Source organism: Eubalaena glacialis, chromosome 2 (genome assembly GCF_028564815.1).
Source record: "Eubalaena glacialis isolate mEubGla1 chromosome 2, mEubGla1.1.hap2.+ XY, whole genome shotgun sequence".
NCBI classification, from domain to species: Eukaryota; Metazoa; Chordata; class Mammalia; order Artiodactyla; family Balaenidae; genus Eubalaena; species Eubalaena glacialis.
In genome coordinates this window covers 27,936,885-27,959,339 of record NC_083717.1, presented here as the reverse complement: position 1 = coordinate 27,959,339, position 22,455 = coordinate 27,936,885, and the positions used below count along the sequence as shown (strand labels likewise).

The 22,455-nt window shown below is 54.6% G+C and overlaps 2 protein-coding genes across 6 annotated transcripts in view; one reads left to right on the top strand and one right to left on the bottom strand.

The window, feature by feature from the left end:
* PFKP (phosphofructokinase, platelet) overlaps positions 1–11,272 on the top strand; it is a 72,607-nt gene extending 61,335 nt beyond the window's left edge. Inside the window, exons 17-22 of the mRNA XM_061179704.1 lie at positions 4,512–4,676; positions 5,812–5,873; positions 6,200–6,311; positions 7,314–7,413; positions 10,741–10,843; positions 10,931–11,272. Of these exons, the coding sequence (XP_061035687.1) occupies positions 4,512–4,676; positions 5,812–5,873; positions 6,200–6,311; positions 7,314–7,413; positions 10,741–10,843; positions 10,931–11,078 (690 nt within the window). The 3' untranslated portion in view covers positions 11,079–11,272. The remainder of the gene's footprint in view (positions 1–4,511; positions 4,677–5,811; positions 5,874–6,199; positions 6,312–7,313; positions 7,414–10,740; positions 10,844–10,930) is intronic.
* A 643-nt stretch (positions 11,273–11,915) lies between these two features.
* PITRM1 (pitrilysin metallopeptidase 1) overlaps positions 11,916–22,455 on the bottom strand; it is a 32,180-nt gene continuing 21,640 nt past the window's right edge. For all 5 annotated transcript variants that reach the window (XM_061179701.1, XM_061179702.1, XM_061179699.1 and 2 more), the window contains 13 exons: positions 20,625–20,741; positions 19,143–19,275; positions 18,295–18,415; positions 18,107–18,183; positions 17,704–17,869; positions 17,314–17,414; positions 15,848–15,968; positions 15,495–15,551; positions 14,906–15,018; positions 13,735–13,860; positions 12,779–12,924; positions 12,443–12,545; positions 11,916–12,360 (listed from right to left, as the gene is read on the bottom strand). In XM_061179701.1, the coding sequence (XP_061035684.1) occupies positions 12,267–12,360; positions 12,443–12,545; positions 12,779–12,924; positions 13,735–13,860; positions 14,906–15,018; positions 15,495–15,551; positions 15,848–15,968; positions 17,314–17,414; positions 17,704–17,869; positions 18,107–18,183; positions 18,295–18,415; positions 19,143–19,275; positions 20,625–20,741 (1,475 nt within the window). In that variant the 3' untranslated portion in view covers positions 11,916–12,266. The remainder of the gene's footprint in view (positions 12,361–12,442; positions 12,546–12,778; positions 12,925–13,734; positions 13,861–14,905; positions 15,019–15,494; positions 15,552–15,847; positions 15,969–17,313; positions 17,415–17,703; positions 17,870–18,106; positions 18,184–18,294; positions 18,416–19,142; positions 19,276–20,624; positions 20,742–22,455) is intronic.

Below are 22,455 nucleotides of genomic sequence, written 5' to 3'. Positions count from 1 at the left end.
TGGGCCCCCGTCCTGCACCCCAAGCCCTCCACTTCTGAGTCTCTCCTCCTGCACCCCATGTCCCCCCACTGCTGGGTCTGCCCTCCTGCACCCCATGTACTCCCACTTCTGAGTCTCTTCCTGCACTCCATGTCCCCCGACTGCTGGGTCCCCCCTCCTGCACCCCAGGCGCCCCACTTGTGTGTCTCCCCTCCTGCACCCCTTGTCCCACCACTGCTGGGTCCTCCCTCCTGCACCCCAGGCACCCCATTTCTGAGTCTCCCCTCCTGCACTCCATGTCCCCTCACTGCTAGGTCCCCCCTCCTGCACCCTGGGCCCCCACTTCCGAGTCTCCCCTCCTGCACTTCATGTCCCCCCACTGCTGGGTCCCCCCTGCTGCACCCCATGTCTCCCCACGGCTGGGTCACCCCTCCTGCACTCCATGTCTCCCCACATCTGAGCCTCCCCTCGTGCACCACATATCCCCCCACTGCTGTGTCCCCCTCCTGCACTCCATGTCCCCTCACTGCTAGGTCCCCCCTCGTGCACCCTGGGCCCCCACTTCCGAGTCTCCCCTCCTGCACTCCATGTCCCCCCACTGCTGGGTCCCCCCTCCTGCACCTCAGGCGCCCCGCTTCTCTGTCTCCTCTCCTGTACCCCATGTCTCCCCATGGCTGGGTTCCCCCTGCTGCACCCCAGGTGCCCCACTTCTGAGCCACCCCTCCTGCACTCCATGTGCCCCCACTGCTGGGTCCCCCCTCCTGCACCCCAGGCCCCCCACTTCTGAGCCTCCCCTCCTGCACCCCATGTCCCTCCACTGCTGGGTCCCCTCTCCTGCACCCCATGTTCCCCCACTGGTCTGTACCCCCTCCTGCACCCCAGGCCCCCCACTTCTGAGTCTCCCCTCCTGCACTCCATGTCCCCCCACTGCTGGATCACCCCTCCTGCACCCCATGTCCCCCCACTGCTGGGCCCCTCCTCCTGTACCCAATGTCCCCCCACTGCTGGGGCCCCCCTCCTGCACTCCATGTCCCCCCACTTCTGAGTCTCCCCTCCTGCACCTCAGGCCCCCCACTTCTGAGTCCCCCCTCCTGCACCCCAGGTCCCCCACTTCTGTGTCCCCTTTGACCGCATGGATGCACGTTCCCTCTGACCCCGTACCCATCCTGCTTCAGGCTCTCCACAGCTCGCTGGGCTGTTGAAGGAGCGCTATAGCTACCCTGAGTTTTGTGTCCTCATTTGCGTGGTGCCTGCCACTATTAGCAACAACGTCCCAGGCACAGACCTGAGCGTGGGCTGTGACAGCGGACTGAATGTGGTCATGGAAGTAAGAGCTGCTGTGTTTGCCGTCGTGGTTTGTTTCTTTGCCGCAAGAAGACAGCCCATCAGGTGGAACCCGTAGGGTCTGTCTTTCCCCCTCAAGGAGAAACGGAAGGGGGACCCCATCCGATCTTCCAGGACAAATGAGCCCAGTTTATCGTCAGCTCAAGTTTGCGTCACTTCCCACCCAGCTTCTCTTTCTCTGGGAGGGGGTGTGGTGAGCCCGGGGGGTGAGCCCACCTGTTCCGACTAAAAATAGGCTGTTCCATGGGTGCTCTGGGTGATCCCTGTTCCTGCACCCCCTGGACCAGAGGCCTGAGGTGCCTCCCAGTGTGGTGAGGCTGCTGCCAGGTCCCCAGGTGACGAGCTGGCCGCGTGGTCTGCTGGAGGAGACAGGACATGGAGCAGGTTGGGGCGGGGGAGTGTAGACGGTCCCGAGGGGCGTGAGAGTCCAGCCGCCTACGGGCCACGGGGAGCAGACGCCCTTCCTTGTGGTGTGAGGGCGCTGCCCTCGGGGGCTTCACCCGCAGCCCCTCCCCTCCGCATCCGAGTGGGGGTCCAGCAGCGCAGGTGTCACCCGCGTTCTGTCTGCGGGGCCAGCGCCTCTGAGCCCCGCCCACCCGGCTTCTGCTCTGGGGCGTGTCCTGCCCCATCAGGCCCCCCCGCCCCCACAGAGGTTCAGAGCCCTCTGTGCTGGAGGGTTCTCACGCTCAGCTGGGCACAGACCGCTGGGAAAGAGCGGTTCAGTGCAGGCCCTGACTGCAAGGCGGGGGGAGGCCGTCACCAGGACCTCTGCAGTCCAGGCCGACGGGCACGTCTGGGGCATTCTGCTCCCCAAGATGGGGGCTCTGTGGGCCCAGCACTTAGCCTCCCCGCTTCCATCAGGTAGCCCCGGCCATAGATGCTGGTGGGGGACGGGCATCCCCCCCCACTCCCCCGCAGGGCGTTGTCTGTACCTCCAGACGCCCGCCCTCACTGTCACCCTCCCGCCCCTACCTGGCACGTGTCACCCGCCACCCGACCTCACCAGCCGCCTGTGCCTTGTGGATGGGAACCCCCAAGGGGGTGCGTAACTGGGCGCCGAGGTGTCCTCGTGCCCGAGCCCATGGGGCTCTTTCCCATCTTAACGCCCTTCCAAGCGCCACCTCATCTTTTCACGTTGGGCTTTATGTTTACAGCACCCACGTGGCAAAATGTGAGCAGTTCTGGGACTTTGAATAACTTGAGGATTTTCCTCCAGTGGAGAATTCCCGGGGATTTTTCTTGGGGAATCCTCTGTCCCCGCCAGAGGGCGCCAGCGCTGGGCGAGAGGGGATGTTCCCGCAGCGGCCAAGGCGGCAGGGCTGGTCCGGGCCGGGCAGGGGCGTCGGCCCTCCTGGATGCCCTCCTCTCACCCCAGAAGTCAGAGCCAGCCGGCCCTGTACCACCCACCAGGGACTGGGGCACGCGGTCCTGCGGCCTCTTCCGTGCCAGCCCTGCTCTCGGTAATTGGATGAGACGCTGCTGGGAGGACTTGCTATTTTTAGATCAAGTGAACTCAAGCCTCAGACACAACCTGGGTGAATGAGAGAGTTGACAGGCGTTTAAGCGCCTGGCTCCCCGGGGCTCCCAGCCGCCCAGGCCGTGTCAGCTGTCAGGTGCCCGCGGTGGCTCCCTCTTCACCGTCTGAGTCAGGCCGAGACGCAGGTACTCGCCTCGCAGGAGAGGGGCTTTGCCCTTAGGTGGTTACAGAGCTGCTCTCTGCGTTAGTGACGGTGACTCTCCGCCTTCAGTGTCAGGCTGGGTCAGGAAAGGAACCCACGTGACCTGCAGCTCTGGGAGGAACCTGTGCACCCCCCAGCCCTGAATTCCTCTGAGACAAAGACCAGGCAGGGAGGTTTAAGTGCTTGAAGGCCACGTAAAGGAGCCCGTGGAAACCCTCCCGCCCCCTGTGACCCCCACACTGCCGGGCACCCGCATCCCCGCCTAAGTACCAGGAAGACAAGATGGTCGCCTTGATGCGATTTCTTCTTCCCATCTTGGCTCCTGGAGAACGCGGAGCTGCCCACCGGCTGAAGCACGCACTGAATTTTGATTAAATCAATCTAACTATTTGGGGAGGGTGATGATCCATCAAACACATTGAAAGTATAGCCAGGAATGATGGAAGGGAGCCTGTGTTTGTTCATCAAAAAGCTCCTTCACGTTTAACCCGAGGCACTGGAGTGAGGACCTCCCATTGGTGGTGTTATACTTTGGTGCACAAACCTCTTTTCCCCGAAACGTGACCCCTGGTCTCCCAAGCCCCCACCCCCACCCCCCATTTAAGATTTCACTCTGGACTCAGAGCTGTTCGGACTGATTTAGGGAACCCTGTACGGTTACCCGTGACTGGTTGATGGATGGGGCAGGATGCTGCCTGCTTTTCTTTCTTTCATTGTCAGACACTGAGCGCTGACTGTGCGATTCCCGTCTTCATGGGATTTGCGGTCTAGCGAGGAAGGCACCCCACCCCCGAATCAGAGAATTACTCAGTTGCAGAAACCTGTACTGTGGTGACTCCTGTGGAGAGAGGCCTCGAGGTGTCACCAGAGCCCCTGGCATGAGGGGACCTGCAGTCCTGGCGACCACGCATCCTGGATTTCATTCCCACATAAGGGCTCAGTCTCAGGTTCCAGGCACGAGGCCCTGGGTGTCTGTGGGGGCCGCAGTCCAGCCCCCACGAGCAGGCCGTGAGAGGCCCCTGGGGCGGGCGGGGGGGCTGGTGTGATGCTCCTGAAGGGCTGAGCGAGGCCAGATGCGGACACGAGCGTGTGTGGTGGACAGACCAGGGCAGCGGCCTTGCAGGCTCCCCCGAGAGAGGACGGCGGCTGGACGGGTTTCTGTGTCCCCGAGGGCCCGGTGCAGGCACTTCCTGGGAGGGGGCGGACGGCCATCTGTGTATCGGCGAGTCTTCCGGGGGCAGGTCTGGAACCATCGTCCGGCTCTGGGGAGAGGTGCCCCACGGGAGATAGTCCAGGGATAGACTGAGGACAGCCAGATCCAAGCGTCCTCGGGGCTTTCCAGGAGAAAATAAAGCAAGGGATTTGCCCGCTGCCCGAGCCCGACAAGCCCGGCAGTGCAGCCCCGCGAGGCCGTGGGCAGAGGGCGCGGGGGCCCCAGCGCACCAACCAAGGTCAGGGCCGGGCTGTGGGGTGTTGTCCCACGTGGCCTGACTGTGTCTTTCTGTGCAGACGTGTGACCGCATCAAGCAGTCGGCCAGTGGGACCAAGCGCCGCGTCTTCATCATCGAGACCATGGGGGGCTACTGCGGCTACCTGGCCAACATGGGGGCGCTGGCTGCCGGCGCCGATGCCGCCTACATCTTCGAGGAGCCTTTCGACATCCGGGACCTACAGGTACGCGGACACAGGGCCGGGGGTGCTGCCGCCTGATGGGTCGACAGAGGCACTGGTGATGCGCCAGGTTCGGGCCCCCCCCTCCCCTGGCGGCGCTCACGCCAGTGACGCGTTAGGGCTCTGTCCGCAGTGACAGGGTAACAGCAGGAACAGACACATTTCAGGGCACCTGCTGCTCTTTAACCCAAGCTTGTAAGTTTCTGTCTGTTACACTCTTGTCTATGAAGCAGTTATCGCCCTTCCTGGGAAGGCCCCACACCCACAGGGACGCGGACGTGTTCAGGGGGCCCGGTGCTTTGCCGGCTTATGGCTACGGATGTCCAGGCTGTGGGGTACACACAATGGCCAGAGCTCGGGTGTCCCTGTGTGGCTGAGTGGGGCGAAATGTGCAGCAGCTGGAGGACAGCACCCCTGCCTGGAGGAGCCCCTCGTCCCCTGGGACCGCAGGACGTAATGAGGGTTGCCCGGCGCCCACCGGGGAGGCTTGACCAGGCAGGGACGCAGCAAAGTAGGTGTTTTCAGCTAAAGCCAGGACAGGAAATACACCCACTACCTGCAGCGTGCTTCTTTCTAAAAATGTTTGCTTTTGTGTCACTCTCTCCCTTTCTTGCACATTTCCTTTCTCAAGACACAATAGTCCTTCCTTAGAAAATTTGTGCACCGATTTGAGTCTCTAGGTTTCTCCTGGCCTGAAAATGCTTGGTAGGCAGTTTTGCGAGTTTCTGTATAAAGTCAGATAACAGGTATTTTCCTCTGAGATAGAAAACACTGTCATGGAAATGGATAAGGAGCAGTGGAGGGAAGGTATCAGCTCTAGGCGAGTACATGGAATACACACACTGATGTGTTCAAGGGAAACCGTTCATCTGGGCAAGCGTCTCCCATGGACGCCATGTGTGGCACTGACTCAGTGACACCCCCCTCCCCCTGCCGTGGCCGTGGGCTGCTGGGTTACAGGTTCCCTGGCGTTTGTCACTAGCTGATACATCACTCGTCTGCTGTCCTCTCCGCTACGAGGTGAACTCGGAGCAGCTGCCCCGACTTCCCCGCTGCCACTGTCACAGGGCCGGACAGTACCCGGCACACAGTAGGCACTTAACAAAAGTGTCCTGTCTAAGGGAACACTCTTTCCTAGTCCAACGTGGAGCACCTGACAGAGAAGATGAAGACCACCATCCAGAGGGGACTCGTGCTCAGGTAAGGGGCCTCTGGCTGCCCCCAGCTGAGCCCCGGCTGCTCAGAAAGAACCCGCTTCGCCTAACCCCCCCCGTGAGCGGCCACTTCTCTGCACGATCTCGCTCTGAATCCTGCAGAAATGAGCGGAGTCATTGTGCTGCTTTGTGTTCAGACTTGCAGGCATTTAAATAATTGGACGGTAATTTTTAAAAATTCATTTTTGCTGTGTAGTCAGTTTTCTTGTTTAAGATTCTGCAAGTCATTTCTTTAACTAAGCCGCTGACCTTGATAGAGAAGGCCGTGTGCAGCGGGCGGGCAGGATGGGAGCGAGCTGCCGTGTGTTTCAGGAACGAGAGCTGCAGTGAGAACTACACCACCGACTTCATCTACCAGCTCTACTCAGAGGAGGGCAAGGGGGTGTTCGACTGCAGGAAGAACGTGCTGGGTCACATGCAGCAGGTGGGCCGCGGGCTAGGGAGGCGGCCAGATGCCTGTGACTTTTCTCAGATGGGTGTCCTATTTTAGCCATTTTGGAAAAAAATGTGTATTCATGGGTAAATTCCAAGATGATTAAAATCAACATCTGAACTGTGTTATTGTTACACCAGATACCACCAGCCTCAGGAATCCTTTCCACTGTTTGTGATATTTGGGCAGATGGGCTTTTTAAGGAAAGCCATCCACTTTCATATAAATAGTGACACCAGTTGAGTGGATAGACATTCAAATTAAGTACTTGATTCAGTATCAGGCCTTATTACCCATTTCAATTGGAATCTCAGACAGATGATACTTCTTTGAGATTTGCATCAAATTGGAGCGATTTGGGAAGAATCTTGGGGTACACATGTAAATGCACCCAGACGACAAGGCAGGCGCCGGGCGTGGAGGGACCCGGTCCCCTGACGGCAGGCCTGTCCATCACCACCGCTCAGTCCTGTGTCTTAGGAACTTGTAGCCCAGGGCCCATTAATGCACTGAATCCCCTGAAACTACATGATGGACTGACTGGTGGGCATGTGTGCGCCTTTGTGAAAGCGAGCCCACACAGTTGATCAGATTCTTAAAGGAACTGTGACCACCCCTCCCCACCCCCATAACCTACCCCAAAACAAGGTTAAGGAATCCTGCTGAAGATTCTAAAATAACAAAGATGCTCGTTGACCCGTTGGTTGATTAAAAGCCTCCTCCTTCGGGGAAGCACTGAGATGCCTCATGGGCTGGGCTTTGGCTGCAGGAGTTATGGGGTTTGTTTTGGTTGGTTTGGTCCCAGCCATATACAAGGAGATAGAAATATGCAACAAAACCCCCCAAAACCCATATTTACAAATCTGAGTCTCTCAGAAATGTGATGTGAATTTTGTTAAATAGTCATTTTAATTTCTATTCCATTAAAAAAAACTAACAGTCAGAAAGGTGTCGCTGTGTAACTAACATTCAGGTAATTCTAACCACCAACAGGGTGGGGCGCCTTCTCCATTTGATAGAAACTTTGGAACCAAAATTTCCGCGCGAGCCATGCAGTGGATCAGCAGGAAGCTGAAGGAGTCTGCGGGGAGAGGTACCAAGTGGGCAGCGGGTGGCCGCAGCGCTGGGGGGCCGTGCTCTGGGCCCCCGTTTCTCCCTGGCTTCCACCCGGCCTCAGACTGCACGGGACAGAACCAGCTCTCACTCAACTCTGTGGCTGCTGCTTAAGACTCAGGTTATAATTAGGAATAAAAGTAATTAATGACACAAAATGCTCATTACTGAGGGAGGCAGTCCAGTCACGTGGCAACATCTGTCTTCCTTTAATGGAAGACTGCCAGCTCGTGAGGGCTCCGCTAGCAAGGCCCCAGATGGGAGCTTTCCTGGCTGTGTTTCTTTGCCTCGTGGACGCTCTGAACTGGCTTTTACTTAAGATACTTGGCTTCTTCATTGATTCCTTACGGCCTCTCTTTTTGGAGAAAATGACAGAGGATGGGGAGGTGCCTGGACTATGTCCTCCTTGGCGGGTCCTCCCTCCACGTTTGACTCCGTCCCACTGGCAGCAACCTTGGGATTTGGTGATGTCATTCCCCGGCTCTCCTTCAGGGTTTCACTTTGTAGGATTAAACCTTCAAAGGCTCTGGTTTTGTGGTTTAGGTGAGAGAAGCAGAGTGCGTTTCCCTGACCTGCCTCTGATGCGGCTGTAGGGCCAGCTTCTGAGACCATCGCTGTGGCCCATCTTTGCCCTCCCGCCACCCGGCCGGACCAGGGCCTCTGGGTCCCGCCCTGACCTGGGAGTGGGCCGGTTCTCCAGACCAGTCTCACCCACCCCAGGCTCGCCTGTGGGGCGCGATCCCCTCCCTCCCTGGGCCACACCCGATGGACCCATCACCTTTGAAGTATTGCTGTGATGCTGGGTGGGACTGAGACAGCCCCCCGGCCCCCCCCCCCCCCCCGCCGTGGCTGTAAGTGGCTAAACCTCTAGGTTATGAGGGAAGCGCCAGGCCCTTCCTGCCTATGGATCATTCTAGAGGAATTTTTAATATAAGGAAGTCCATATTTTATATTCTGTCAAAGTCACATGTTGCAGACGTGTGTCTCCCATTTGTGGCAAACCCTGTCATTTTCTGCAAGGTTATCTTTTAATGAGGTGCTCTTAATTTTTTTAACATTCATTTTATTTTTTTAATTTTTTTTTGGCAGCACTGGGTCTTAGCTGCGGCACGTGGGATCTTTCGTTGTGGCGCGCGGGCTTCTCTCTAGTTGTGGCGTGCGGGTTTTCTCTCTCTAGTTGTGATGTGTGGGTTCCAGGGTGCGTGGGCTCTGTAGTTTGCAGCGCGCGGCACAAGCTCGGAAGTTGTGGTGCCTGGGCTTAGCTGCCACGTGGCGTGTGGGAACCTAGTTCCCCAACCAGGGATCGAACCTGTGTCCCCTGCATTGGAAGGCGGATTCTCTACCACTGGACCACCAGGGAAATCCCAAGTGCTCTTAATTAATTTTAATGTACCCAATTTTTTTAACTTTGTCCTTGAAAATTTGAGCTTTTTGTGTTACTAAAATATTCACCTCTTACATTTAGTTCTTTAATCCACTTGAACTGATATGCAGTTTAAGGTGTAATATTTTCCATGTGTACAGTTGAGTGCCAGTCATTGAAAAATCTATTTTTTTTTTTCCACCCTGCAGTATAAACGCCATCATAGATCAGGTATCCAAAAACATAAGGGACTATTTCTGGATTGTTAGGTTGATGTTTTGGCATTCAGTTACCGATCCGTGCCAATGTTCCAGTTTTGTGAACAACTACTAATACCTAGTAGGGCAAGTCCTACCTGGGCCTTCTTCCAGTTTTGGCTATTCCTGGCCCTTTGTGTCAAGGTCCATCAATTCTGTTGGATTTTTTTTTGGGGGGGGGTGGTGGTTACATTTAAATATAAATCATTTGGAGGAAGAACTGACATTTTTAAAGTATTGAACTTCTAACTCATGAACATTTAATCTCCATATATTTAGGCCTTTTGTTATCTTATTAAAGCACTGTTTTACATAAAGATCTTGCATATCTTTTGATAAGTTTATTCCTGACTTAGTGATTTTAAAAATAAATTATTGTATGGGACTTCCCTGGTGGTGCAGTGGTTAAGAATCCCCCTACCAATGCAGGGGACACGGGTTCAATCCCTGGTCTGGGAAGTTCCCACATGCTGCGGAGCAACTAAGCCCGTGCGCCACGAGCCTGCGCTCTAGAGCCCGTGAGCCACAACTACTGAGCCCGTGCGCCTACAGCCCGTGCTTTGCAACAAGAGAAGCCACTACAATGAGAAGCCCACGTGCCACAACAAAGAGTAGCCCCTGCTCACTGCAAGTAGGGAAAGCCTGCGAGCAGCAATGAAGACCCAATGTAACCAAAAATAAATTAATTTATTAAAAATATATATTATTGCAAATGGTATTACAGTTTCTTATAGTTGGTGTACAGAAATACAACTCATTTTTGTACTCTGATTTTTGCAATCAGTAACTTTCTACACACACTCTTAATTCTAGTAATTATTTGTAGATACATTTTTTTTCTTTTGGTTTTTATTATCCACACATATGGCATCTGTATACAACCTTTTGGTTTTTTCCTTGATACTTTTTGTGGGTGTTTGTGTTCCCTCCAGAGAAATCCTGACATAGTGACAGCAGAAATCCTGTCTTGTTCTCGACCCTAATGGCACAAGGAATGCCTTCAATGTTTCATGACTGCGAATTCTTACTAATATTTAACTGAAGTCTTTCTTTCTGCAACTCATTATTTGCTGATGGTCTTTGATAGTTACTGGATACCTCTGATGTTCATTAAGTAGTTTTTCAGTCGTGAAGGCTATAACACTTTTGAGTCGAATGAGACAGTCACTTGAATTTCCTTCAGCCGACTTGCTAGTGCTAAGCCCACCTTGCTTTCCTGGGGTGCGTCCCCGACACCCCCGGCTGTGCATGCTCTTCTCACTGCAGGCTGGCCCCATCCGCTCTGTCCCTGTCCATTGTGGGGGGTGGGCAGCCTTGTTCTAGCTTTTAAGAGGCCAGGGGTTCCCCGGGGAGAGCATTTCTAAGGCAAGTTTTGTTGATTTTTGGATGTTTGCTAAACCTCTACCTGCATCCCAGCTCTACTTTCTGTGCAGGGAAAGCTGACGGCTGAATTTCTTCAGTGTTTATAGACCTGCTGGTGTTTGTTCCTTGAATCTGTCTTTTATTTTCCACGAAATTCTCAATTCATCTAAATTTTAATAAAATTTACCATGAAAATCTTCGTAATACCCTCTTTTCTTTTCAGTGCCTGCAGCACTTCGTCCTCCCTTCACTCCAGACCTTGGTTATTTGTGCCATTACCTTGACTTCACCCCCTCATTTTCTTACATCATTTTCTGTCTTATAGGAAAAAGATTTGTAAGTGACGATTCCGTCTGTGTGCTGGGAATAAGCAAAAGAAACCTGCTCTTCCAGCCTGTGGCCGAGCTGAAGAAGGAGACGGACTTCGAGTAAGTGCACGGGGCCCTGTCGGAGGGAGGGAGGCCCGCTGGGTGGGGGTCCCAGGCCCTGCTCAGCCGCCCCTCCCCCTCCTGCAGGCACAGGATCCCCAAGGAGCAGTGGTGGCTGAAGCTGCGGCCCCTCATGAAGATCCTGGCCAAGTACAAGGCCAGCTTCGAGGTGTCGGACGCGGGCCAGCTGGAGCCTGTGCAGCCCCGTGGCCCCGATGAGCCTGCCACCATCTAGATGCCCCACCTGCCCGTTTTGTAACGTTTAAGTTATTTATGAGCACTTTACGCGAGCATCGTCCAAGTGAACCCTGAGCGCGGCCCGCCTTCCCCGTCCCCTGGCCCCCGGCACGGGGTGTCAGCAGTGCTGTCTTCTGTGTCCTGCTTCACAAACTGCGGATCCCGCAGAATTAAACGTTTGCTAAAAGCCAACCACAGTGCCCGGTTTCTTTGTTTTCTAAGTGGGAGTTGAAAACCTCAGGGTGTGTGAGTGGCTCTCAGGGTTTTGTCGGCAGATACAGGCACATGTTTTCTGGGGAGCCGGGAGACAGACAGACAGGCAAGGACAGAGGCACCCGGAGGAAAGAGGTGGCACTCTGACTGGCTGGCAGGCGCGTGGGTGACTCGCCAAGTGCACTAGGAAGGCCCTGGACCAGGGCACCAGGTAAGGTGATACCCCCCCGGGGGGGGCGGGGGTGGATGCGCACCTGAGTCTTTAGACATGAGCTCCTCTGCCCCAGCTGTGCGCCTGGAGGAGGAGGGGATTCAGTTCCTTTCAAGGCAGGGCCGGCAGTTTCCTTTCTATATGACAGCCTGACGGGGTGGAGGAGTCAGATCCCGGAGTCAAAGTTGATGCCGTTCCCCAGCCCCGTGTCCTCCAGGCCCGTCCACTGCACCCGCTGCTCTGCTGCCTTGGTACGGCCCCGCCGCTGGGGTGAGTAGAGAGCAGACGTCGGGACACCTCTGTCCCTCCCTTTGCTCGTGCATTTCGCCATAAAGGCCCTAAAAACTGCTTTAACAAAAAGTGATTTAAAATAATAATGACTATAAAGCATAGGTAGGTCAGAGTCACCTTTTATTTTTAAAATATGTGTTCTAAGATTAATAGGTAAAATAAGCATTCATAGCATTAGACAGTCTTAAAAACTATAATCTGGGCATCTCTGGCACTTAGTGCATGATTATTTCAGTTAATTTCTTCGTGATCACTCTATTTCCTTCTTCAAGACAGAAACGTTTTCGTCTGACTTGCCAGGCAATACTTCTTAGGCAAAAATCATAAGAATGATATATACATATATATGATCACATATACATATGATCAAGAGTTTTGCAAAAAAATAATAACTTAAAGGTCAGAAAAGCACAGAGCTCAGTGTCAGGAGGCCTAAGGCTGGGCCAAGTCCCATGGAGTCAGGGTCATCTGCTATCTAATCACCCACGACGGGTCCTTGGCAATGCTCGCATTGTCTGGTCCGAGCAGAGCCATGCCATGTGTGCTCCTCCCGGCGCCCAGGTACCTGCAGGTGGACGGGTGGGGGTCACTCAGGCACCAGCGAGGGCCGCAGGGTCTGGGCACTAAACCACCTGGCTCCTACTCACCTGTTGCTCACGTCGACCAGATCTTCGTGGCGGACGGCGAAGAGCTGCTCGCGGTGCGCCTGCTTCGCCTCATCCGAGAGGCCACACAGGAAGCAGTCCAGGCCTGAGTGAGCACAAGTGACAGGACGGAGCGGCATGTGGCCACCTTGGCCCTTTACAGCCTGTTTCCACCAAAGGTCACACCGCTGCCCGTCACGCGCCCACAGCGCGCTCTCCTCCCGACTCGGCTGAGACGCACGGTCGCGTGGAGGCTGGGAGGGCGCGAGCCTGGGGAGCCACGTGGGGGGTCCCGGCTGTTGACACTGCGGCTCGAGGCGCGTCACCCACGCCCGATACCTTTGTCTGAAGGAGCCACCGGAGCGTCCACGGCGGCGAAGACAGAGAGCTTTGCCTCGTTGATGTCCTGCTGCGTGAACCTCCCAGACTTGGCCCAGTCGATGGCCTTCAGGAAGGACTGCAGCGTCTCCGTGGAATGCGGGTCCCTGGAGACCCAAGGAGTCAGACTCACATGTTTGGCAGAAAAAGTATAGGGGACACCCAGGCACGACTTCAGTTCTTCCACGCTTCGGGGTTGTTAATGGCTGTTTTAACAGTCCAGACAACCCAGTACTCTGGAAATTGACATGTGGCCACACAAGCCACCGACACACTCTCTGCAGACCTCGCTTGTCACCCCCACTTCGCCACCTGATCACTGACTACACCACTGTGACCCAGGAGAGCCCGGGGGACCAGCCGGAAGGAACAGAAGACGCTCGTAAGATGCACCCAGACAGCGCAATGATCACCCCTCAGAGGCCAATTTCCGGGGTCCTCCCCTGAACAGAAAGAGCTCCAAGGCCCCTCATTCACACGTGCATGTGGTCCTGAGGACGTCTTGTGGGAAACACCTCGTCTTTCATGTCCCTCGAGACCCATGGCCCCCGCATGACCACATCAGCCCATGTCACGGGACGTGAAGCAGTCGGGGGCAGAGAGAAACCCTCCGTCCCTGAGGTGCCAGAGAGGCAGCAGGGCCACAGAACAGAGACGTAAAAGGGCAGAACAGTCTGGCCCTGAAGACCTAGCCCAGCCCCGGAGAGCTTCCAGGTCATCTCCTTACACACCCTCGTTACCAAACCCCAGAGCTATTTAAGGCCAGGGTTTTCTGTCCCCTCCCGCTGTCCCTAAGGCCTGCAGCCAAAAGGACCTTGCTGGGTGGGGCTACACGCCGGCCCAGGGACAACAGGGGAAGCGTTTTTCTGAAGTTCGCTCCGCGTGTGAGGACACTGGGGCCAGACGGCCCGACTCACCTGTACGAGTAGAGCGTGAAGATCCCGCCATAGCTGAGTCTGGCGCCTCCACCATAAGCACCGCCTTTTTCTCGAATTTCCGTGTGCAAGAATTTAGCTGTCATCAAGCGTGCCAGGATCTTGAGACTGAAAAGATGAAAAAAACGTGAGTTAAAAACAACGCGGCTGGCAGGGCAGTACTGAATATATAAACGCAGAGGTAACCCAAGACGATGGCAAGTGTGTCTGAGTAAGAACAAAATTAGAACCAAGTAAAGCTATACATACATCATGACCTTTTTTTAATTTTAAAATAGAAGCTAGGAGAAAAATGTGAGGAAGATGAACTTTCAGAGGCTTGGGTGAGGGGGTGGGGTGGGACAGGAACGCCCCTCCTGCTTGACCTGCTGCGGCACACGGAACGTTTAGCGGTGAGTGGTCTCCGCGGTGCAGGCGAACGTATGGCCCGTCACTTACTTAAACCTCTGTGTCGCCTGTGCGCTCACGCGTCTACACACGAGGCGTCCTCCCTCAGAAAACACTCCAACAGCATGAGCTTCTAGCAGGGGTCCCACGTCCTCATGGCTTCCATCGTGAGCAGTGACAGCTGCTGCCCCAGCGCAGCCGAGGTGGTTCCGCAAGGACGGCAGCCAGGCCGACCCGACGGGGGCCTCGCCTGCTCACGCCCCACCCCGCCCCCCGACTGGTCTTTCTACAACAGAGCAGGCGACACAGGCTAGAGGGGCCGCGAGTGGAGGAGCGAACCTGAGGCTCTGGGAGAGGGTGGGAACCCCGTGCAGATAGGCCCTGATCCCCCACAGGGACGGGGCTCCACCCCCCACGCATCTTTTTTCAGAAACTTCTGTTATTTCTGTTACGTAAAGGAAATTATAAAATACAAAAGAATGGAAAAAACACCTATGATCCCAGCACCTAGGAGTAGGTACCTCTTGTTTTTGTTTTTGAACCTACATCTTTCTATTCAATATAGAAACACACGTTCCTACTCCTGATGGCCTGGCAGAGCGTGTTTGATTCCTGTAAACACGGAAACAAGCTGACGGAGAAGCTGAGCTGTAATGACACTTCCCACACAGACACCCTATCCCTTGAGCCCGGCGGCAGCGCCGTGCTCCAGAGCTGCTCCGCACCCACCATCAAGCGTCCCCAGCGGCGCCCCTCCCCCTCGCACCTGGCATGGGCCGGGGCCGTGTACGGGGCAGTCCTGATGCACTCGGCTACGTAGTTCACCGGGAACGGGAGCAGGAAGTGCGTCTTCATCGGGCAAGGCTTGAAGTTGGGGTCCTGGGGGCAGAGGCCGTCACCACCGTGTGGCCCAGGGGCCATCTGGGCAGGTGCCCCTGAGTACCCAGACCCCCGCACTGCGACGCCCTGGGCGGCACCGGCCACGTCGCCACACGTAACAGCCAGGCACTGATAACCTCGTCCCGCACAACCTCACCTCAGAGCTGAGATGAAGTATCCTACCCACAACCCAGACTCCCCTGGGACCATCTCATGCCACGCCATTCCCAGACCTTGCTTGGTCACTCCCCCAGGACAAGCCAGGCCAGCCTCCAGAGCCACCAGAGCTCAGGGGCAGCGGGGCGCACGGGAGGGGAGGTGACCCCCACGTGGCAGTGACGTTTAAACAGAGGTGGACTGAACACGAGGCGTCCACACAGGCAGCACCTGGCTGGTCCTACCCGACGGACACCCAGCTGGTGATGGAAGGGCCCAAGGATGCGCAGCGGGCAGGGCATTAAGCAGAAGGGACTCACCGTCACCAGCTTCCTCGTGACCAGGGAGTGCCTGCCAGGTCCCTTAGGTGCAGGTTTCTGAAAGTAAAATGTTTCCCAGAGAAATGAGAAAATGCCCAGGCTCAGGTGAGCAGGTAAGGTACGTTCCAGGAAGTGCACAGAGCTCACGACAAGCGTCAGGGTACATCTGCTCGAGGCTTCAAACTCTGAGGCTGCTGCATCCCCAGCCCAAGTGGCCCTCCAATCAGGAGACTTCACTGCAAGGCTCAAGTGGCTACAGGGGAGCACAGGATCGAAGGCCAAACTACAGGGTTTAGATTCACTGGGTTTCCTGGCCCTGCAGGCAGGCGGGCGGGCAGGGGGCACAACCTCACCTCCACCACGTGCGGGGGCGCAGGCTTCCGCTCCTTCTTACTCCGGCTGAGGGTCCTGAGGAAGTTGTCCACCGAATTCTCCACCTGAGACATCTGCTGGGGCGTAGCATTCACGGAACATCTGTTTAAAAAAGTCTATGTGCAGAAAACCATTACTATGAAAAATAAAATGTTACATTTTGCATAATTAAAACAAAAATAAATCACATACAAAATAATGCTCAAAAGTGTAACAACATTTACATGTAAACGTAAAAACAAAAACCGAATAAAACAGCAGCCAAACAAGGCAACACTACAGCCGTCTTCCTTCACCACATGTTTTCCAGGTACAAAAAAGCCTGTCCCTTATCTCAGTGTCTTACAGACAATAAACAGCCAGTTCTGCTAAACTCTGTGCTCTCCTGAGAACAAGGAGGATGCAGAGACTAGATCTCCAACAGTGCCTTCAGGGCTACAGTATCAGAGGACTGAAAACGTAATTATTGTCTGGAAGAGAATGAACCGGTCATTAAAGTAGAAAAGTGTAAGTAGGCAAAGAACTGCCAAGCTCCCAAAAAACATTTCTCTGTGGCTCTTCTGAACTCTACAGAATCACAGATACCATCATACGTACAGTACACTGACAAATTGTATCCTTTCTGGTTTTGGCCATAAATCCTAAGTCTATTTTGGTTGAAATAACAGGTACCATGACAACAACACTGTGTTCTAGGCTCTAGACCAACTGCTTTGCAAACATGCTCTCCCTCCTTGCCCTAAATCTGCAAAGGACTGTTTCATGGAGGAAACAGAAGGTCCCCGTGGTTAAGTTCCCCAAGATGCCAGCCATGAGTACACGGGCTGCCCGGGAACTAACTGGGCACTGGCTCTGCTGGCCAGAGGCCCCCAACCTCCTGCTGCCCAGATGGTCCGGGAGAGCCTGCTAGTGACTCCCAAGAACTGCCGGGCCAAGGTCCTGGGGCGTGTTCCACGGAGGGAGCTGCAAGCTCATCTAAGGCGGCAGCGCTGGCGGTGAGGCTGGTGCTGCCAGCTCAACAGCCGTCGTCCTCTTTAAGTCTCGTTCGTGTCACAACCTGAGCTGAAGGCCGACCACGTGCAGAGGCTGGTGTTCACCCCAAACTGGTGCACAATTATTCTCACGAGAACCTCTGCGCTTTCACCGTGGCCTCGGGCAAGAGGACCTTGGCGGGGTCTCACTGAGGCTCATTTACGGAACATCCGCTGTTGACTCGTGCAGCAGGGAGTCCACCTGTGGCTCCAGGTTAAAGCAGCCTGCCCTCCTCCCCACCTCCCAGGACACTTGTTCAACTTCTGTATAAAACAGCTCTTTCACTGTTAGAACATCTGGAGTCTAAAACGATTCTGTAGCCTCCACCAAGCGTTTTCTAAAAAGCATCTAAAACTACACTTGGTGACACAGGATGAGGATGGAGTCTTTGCTTAGAAACAAACTGCAGCCCCACCTGAAGTTATCACAGTTCAACAGATGCTTCTTGATGTGCGGGAGCTTCCTCAGGATGGGCTTGATGTCCGTCATCTCTGCGATGCTCTTCATGAGCCTCACCTAAGCCAGAGAACCGACAGGTAGAGATAGACGCGCCTTGGCCTGGACCAGACTTCCCTGACACGGGGTCCCGCGGGGACACGGTGGGGGCGGCGGCGGGGCCAGGTTCTGTGCTCGCGGGGGACGCGCACTTGCTCGGCTTGGGGGTGGGGGAGGGGCTGCAGGCTGGAAGGAGGAGGGTGAGCGAAAAAATTTTCCCCATGAAACTTGGCCAGTTTGAGTTAGCCTTCCTGAGACACGAACAATCTATCACGAACCCTGGAGACCTAGCCGCCCCTGAGCGCGTCACCTGGTCCATCCCCCCGAAGGTCTCCTGCAAGTCCCCCGCGGGCGCCAGCGTCCTGCCTGCCCTGATGGACGCGTAGAGGTGGCCTGCGTCGGGGACCCCGTTGGACAGCTCCTGAGCTGTCATCTTCACCAACACTCGGAAGTGCTCCTCCTCCTCAAAGCAGGGGCTGCGGAGAAAGAAAAGGTAGTAAATGAGACCCAGTCACGCCCCTTCAACAGCAGGGAAATTTGCTAAGTGTAGGTTCTTAGATGATGTAAACCGTCCCTGGAGATGTCATGAGTCCATAGGAGTCACAGGGGGAAAGAAACCAACAACCAACAAAGGCATGCAGCTTCCGCTCTCAGGACCCGGCAGACTCGGGTCTCTGGTATGTCTGGGGATTTACGTCTTTGCAAATACTTACTTGTTAAAGATTTCACTCCACAGATGCATCATGTCTGGTAGGTTTCTATCGAGGCAGAAAGATGAAAAGAGCACACCCTAAATCATGACAGAAGAAAAAGAATAAGGAATTAATTATGATGTAATTTAAAAGAAAAAAAGACGCCGGAGAAGCCAACCCTCACCACCCTGTGCTGAGGAAACAGCTACCTGCTCGTAGGTGTCGAGGTGCGAGTCGTCGGGGAGCACATGAGGGGCGGCAGCCAGGCCCCCCGTCTTCAGGTCCACCTGCTGGGCCAGCTCCCTGTAGTCGAGGCCACCGCAGCCCAGCCTGTGCAGCGAGCGCGCGGAGTCACCGGGGCGGGCCGGGTTCCCATGCGCCGTGTCCCCCCAACCACTGCCTGCCAGCCCTGCAGCTGCTCCCGCCCCCCACCCAAACTCTGCAGGCTGCAGCCGCTCTGGTCAGGTAGTCTTGGGGGTGAAATCTGAAGAACGAGCCTTAAGAAAAAAAAGTCACTTCAACTTCTTTTGTAGGAAACATTCTAATCACTGTTCCTAATGTAAGAACTAATTCAAGCCAAGGCGATGACTGAGTTTTTCCTGAATCCACGCTGCCGTGGAAGGGCAGGCGGTGGGAGCCATACTGATAAAAGCGCAGAGAACTCAGGAAAGGTTCACCTCCTCCGGGGGTGACCCCGGGCCTACGCGTCATATTTAAAGGCTTACATTTTCTGATGAAAATAATCAACTCTTCATAATCTTAAAAAGAACTCAGTTGTTGAGATATAGCTATATCTGTATTACCTTGCGCTCTACATTTATAAATATTTTAATGTACGGTATTTTAGTAAGAAAGTATGATTACCATAAGGAAAATTCTCAACAAATACACCATCCACCTTTCTGTAACACTATGGGATTTGAAAATTAAAATGACTCACTGAAAATTGATTACTGATACACTGAAACCACACACAGAGAAAACATCCACTAATAAATATGCGAAGACGTGCAGAGTTCTATAAATGCGTGTCTTCGCCCCAGAAGGAGCCCCTTACTTGGTGAGGACGTTGCAGAAGAGGGGCACATAGGGCCGGAGCTCCTCGGGCAGGGTGTTCAGACTCGAGAAGGCTCTGAAGTAGATCACGCCATTGGTGGGCTGCGTGCAGTACTGGACGGGTGTGTCCCCAGCTGCAGGAGCAAAGGCACTTCTTTATAATTTTTACCAGTAAAGTTTTAACCCTGTAACCGTCATTTAATATTTTTAAAATGCTAAAGCTTTTCAAGGATGGAGGTTTACATTTTGTATTAGCAAAAAACCACTATTCATTTGCCATAATTCAGACAAATTTCCCTCTTGTACTTTAATTACAACAAAAGCTGAAAGTCTTCAACGCTAATAACCCTTGCGCTTCGTGAAAAACGAGAGCAGAGTAAGAACGTTCTTGGGGTTTTCTAAGCACCCCACAGTACAGCTGCAGTCCAGCCGCCCTCCCCGCCTGCACCCAGACCCTCCTGGGTATCGGCAGGGACTCTGGCAGGCCACTCCCACAACAGGTGACCTCACTTTCACCCACCCCAAACGCAACTCACCCCCTAACAAGTCCTGTCCCCAAACCCGAGGACCCTCATGACCCACAGCACACTGGAACCCACCCCACTCGACACCCCAGGCCTCTGTGGCCCCAGGTCCCTCACAACTGTGTGTTCTACTTTTTACATCCCGAGCGCAGTGTCCTGAACCAGTGGAAGAACTAAGGCATCTACTGATGACGAATTACTTCACTGATTCCTTCCTTGAACACAATGAACTTCACTGATAAACCAAACCTGAGGGGGTTAAACGATCAGTGGGACGTGAACCCCGCTTCCCAGAAGCCTGGGCCAGAGAGGCGGCTTCATTTACATGCGCAAATGAATACATCAGGTGTGGTAAACGGGACGGGCCCCGGGACAACAACAGGCATGTTACACAAGTCAAAGGGATGCTCGCACACAGCCTGAATCCTAAGCTAGACGCGGGAACCAGTGAAGGTGTAAGGCTGTTGTCAGACCTGCTCAGGAAGGAGCAGCAAAGTCACATCACGGCCATGTAGAGAAGCGTCAGCACCACAGGGCATGTCTCCTGTGTCCAGCAGAAGCGAGTGACAGGCACAGACATGGGGGGGATACCGGGAAGGAGCGGCTGCCACCCCCTCCGTGCCCCACAATGTGACACCTAGTGCTGTGGGCCTCTGGACCCCGACTGGGCTAAGGAGCGGGCGTGGGCAAGGGGCCCAGAGGACGCCCGTGCCCTTGAGAACTGCATGAACACACACACAGCGGAACCCGAGGCCTCCCCGCCCCCAGAGGCAGCTCAGCCCTGTCGGACCCACCCGGGGAAAAACACACGCAGGCCCTCGAGTCCACATCTGCCGTCGCTGAGCTGGACTAGGAACAGGGCTTGAACATCCTATGAAGACACCCACTGGTGACCCTCCCCCTGTGGACGCTGAGACACAGCCTAACCCCCAGCCGGGGCACCAAGTTCCGCCACTGACCTGCCAGAGCCACCTCCACCTCCGTGAACGGGATGCGGGGCTCGATGTCTGATACCTTCAACGCGGGCAGACACGACGCGTCCTGAGGTTGACTTTGCTGAGCCTGTAATTCCAAACCTAAGAGGAGAATGAACATCCAGGACGATACTTAGAAGGTCTTACTCGGTTCAGCTCCTATTTGTTAACTTATATTAAAACTCAGTGTCTCCCATGCCAAGCGTGGGGAGCCCGTCATCACTGGTGTTCAGAGGTTTCCCAGGAAACCAGATTTAGAAGCATAATAACCGGCTCGGCAGGCAGCTCTCTTCCTAATTCTCATTCTTAGCGATTTAAGAGAACGATTTTGCTGGGGGAAGGGGGGAGCAGTTTGCTCAAGCAGTTTCCCCTCTGCCCCCAACCAAAATTTTCTACTAGAGACTGAACTAATGGCCTGAAACTTACTAACTTTTGTGCTTGTTTATTCTTATGTCATTTTCACAAATCTCAGCAATACACTTGTGTAATCACATAAAGTTCACAAATTACAAAAATGGGTAAAATACATTTTCTGGGCCTGATCAGAGGGTAGATGCCCCTTTTGTACAGACTGGGCAGCCCGTAGGGAGGGGCCCCAGGCTGCAGCTGGGGGACGTCACGGGGTAAAGTCAGCGCTCCCGCTGTCACCTCACCCCCCACACCCGCCTCCCCGAGTCCCCAGCACCGGGTCCCCAGGCCCGCGGAGGGGTTTCGGCGCAGCTGCTCCCAGGCACCCGCCTGTGCCCTGTGGAGGCCCGAGGACCTGGCTCCCCACGCTCTGAGGAACCCCCTGCACTTTCAAGGCCCCCCCACCTGGCCCTCTCCCTGCAGTCAAGCAGAGCTCCCCAACGCCACCCCTCAGACGCTTCCTCATTCTCTGCGTCTGGCCTCCTGCCCTTGTCCTGGAGAACACGCCTGCCGGCCCCGGCTCAGCTGCTCCCGTCAGGATGCTGCTCTTCTCTCGGGGGGGATGCATCAGGGCAGCAAAGGCTGTGAGCACCCTCTCCTCCACCAGACACAGGCTCCCAACGGCCCAGCCACGCCCCTTCACACGATACACACAGACCCCCAAACTGGAAGATTGTTTGACATTTCCAATAAATTAATCTCCCATTCCCACTTCTCATTGGTGTTCATCTCCAGATTGGACCCTGACTCACTGATTCTTTGCACTGAAGTCCACACTCAAGACTTACTGACTTAACAGTAAATGCTCTAGCACTGTGTCCTACTTAAGGGACTGTGCAGTCATCTGGAAGACAGAAACACACTCTTTAACCAGGCCCTCCATCCCTTCACACACACCTCCACGGCCAGGCCAGATGCCTGACAACTCAGGGAACGCACGGTCTGTGCTTAGGCATGGAATTACCTTCTGTGCCACAAATGGCTATAAGCACAGACGGAAGATGGGTGGGACCACATCAAACTAAAAAGCTTCTGACAGCAAAGGAAACTGTCAACATGAAAAGGCCACGTACACAGCGGGAGAGAAAACTTGCAAATCAAATATTATCTGGTAAGGGGCTAATATCCAAAATATTTAACGAACTCAATAGCAAAATACAAACAATCCAATTAAAAGATGGGCTGAGGACCTAAATGAGCATTTCTCCAAAGAAGCACACAGATGATGAACAGCTACAGGAAAAGGTGCTCAACATCACTCATCAGGGAAATGCAAATCAAAACACATGAGACATCACCTCACACTTGTCAAAATGGCTATAATAAAAAAGACAAGAGATAACAACTGTTGGTGAGGATGTGGAGAAAAGGGAACCCTTGTGCACTGCTCGTGGGAATGTAAATTGGT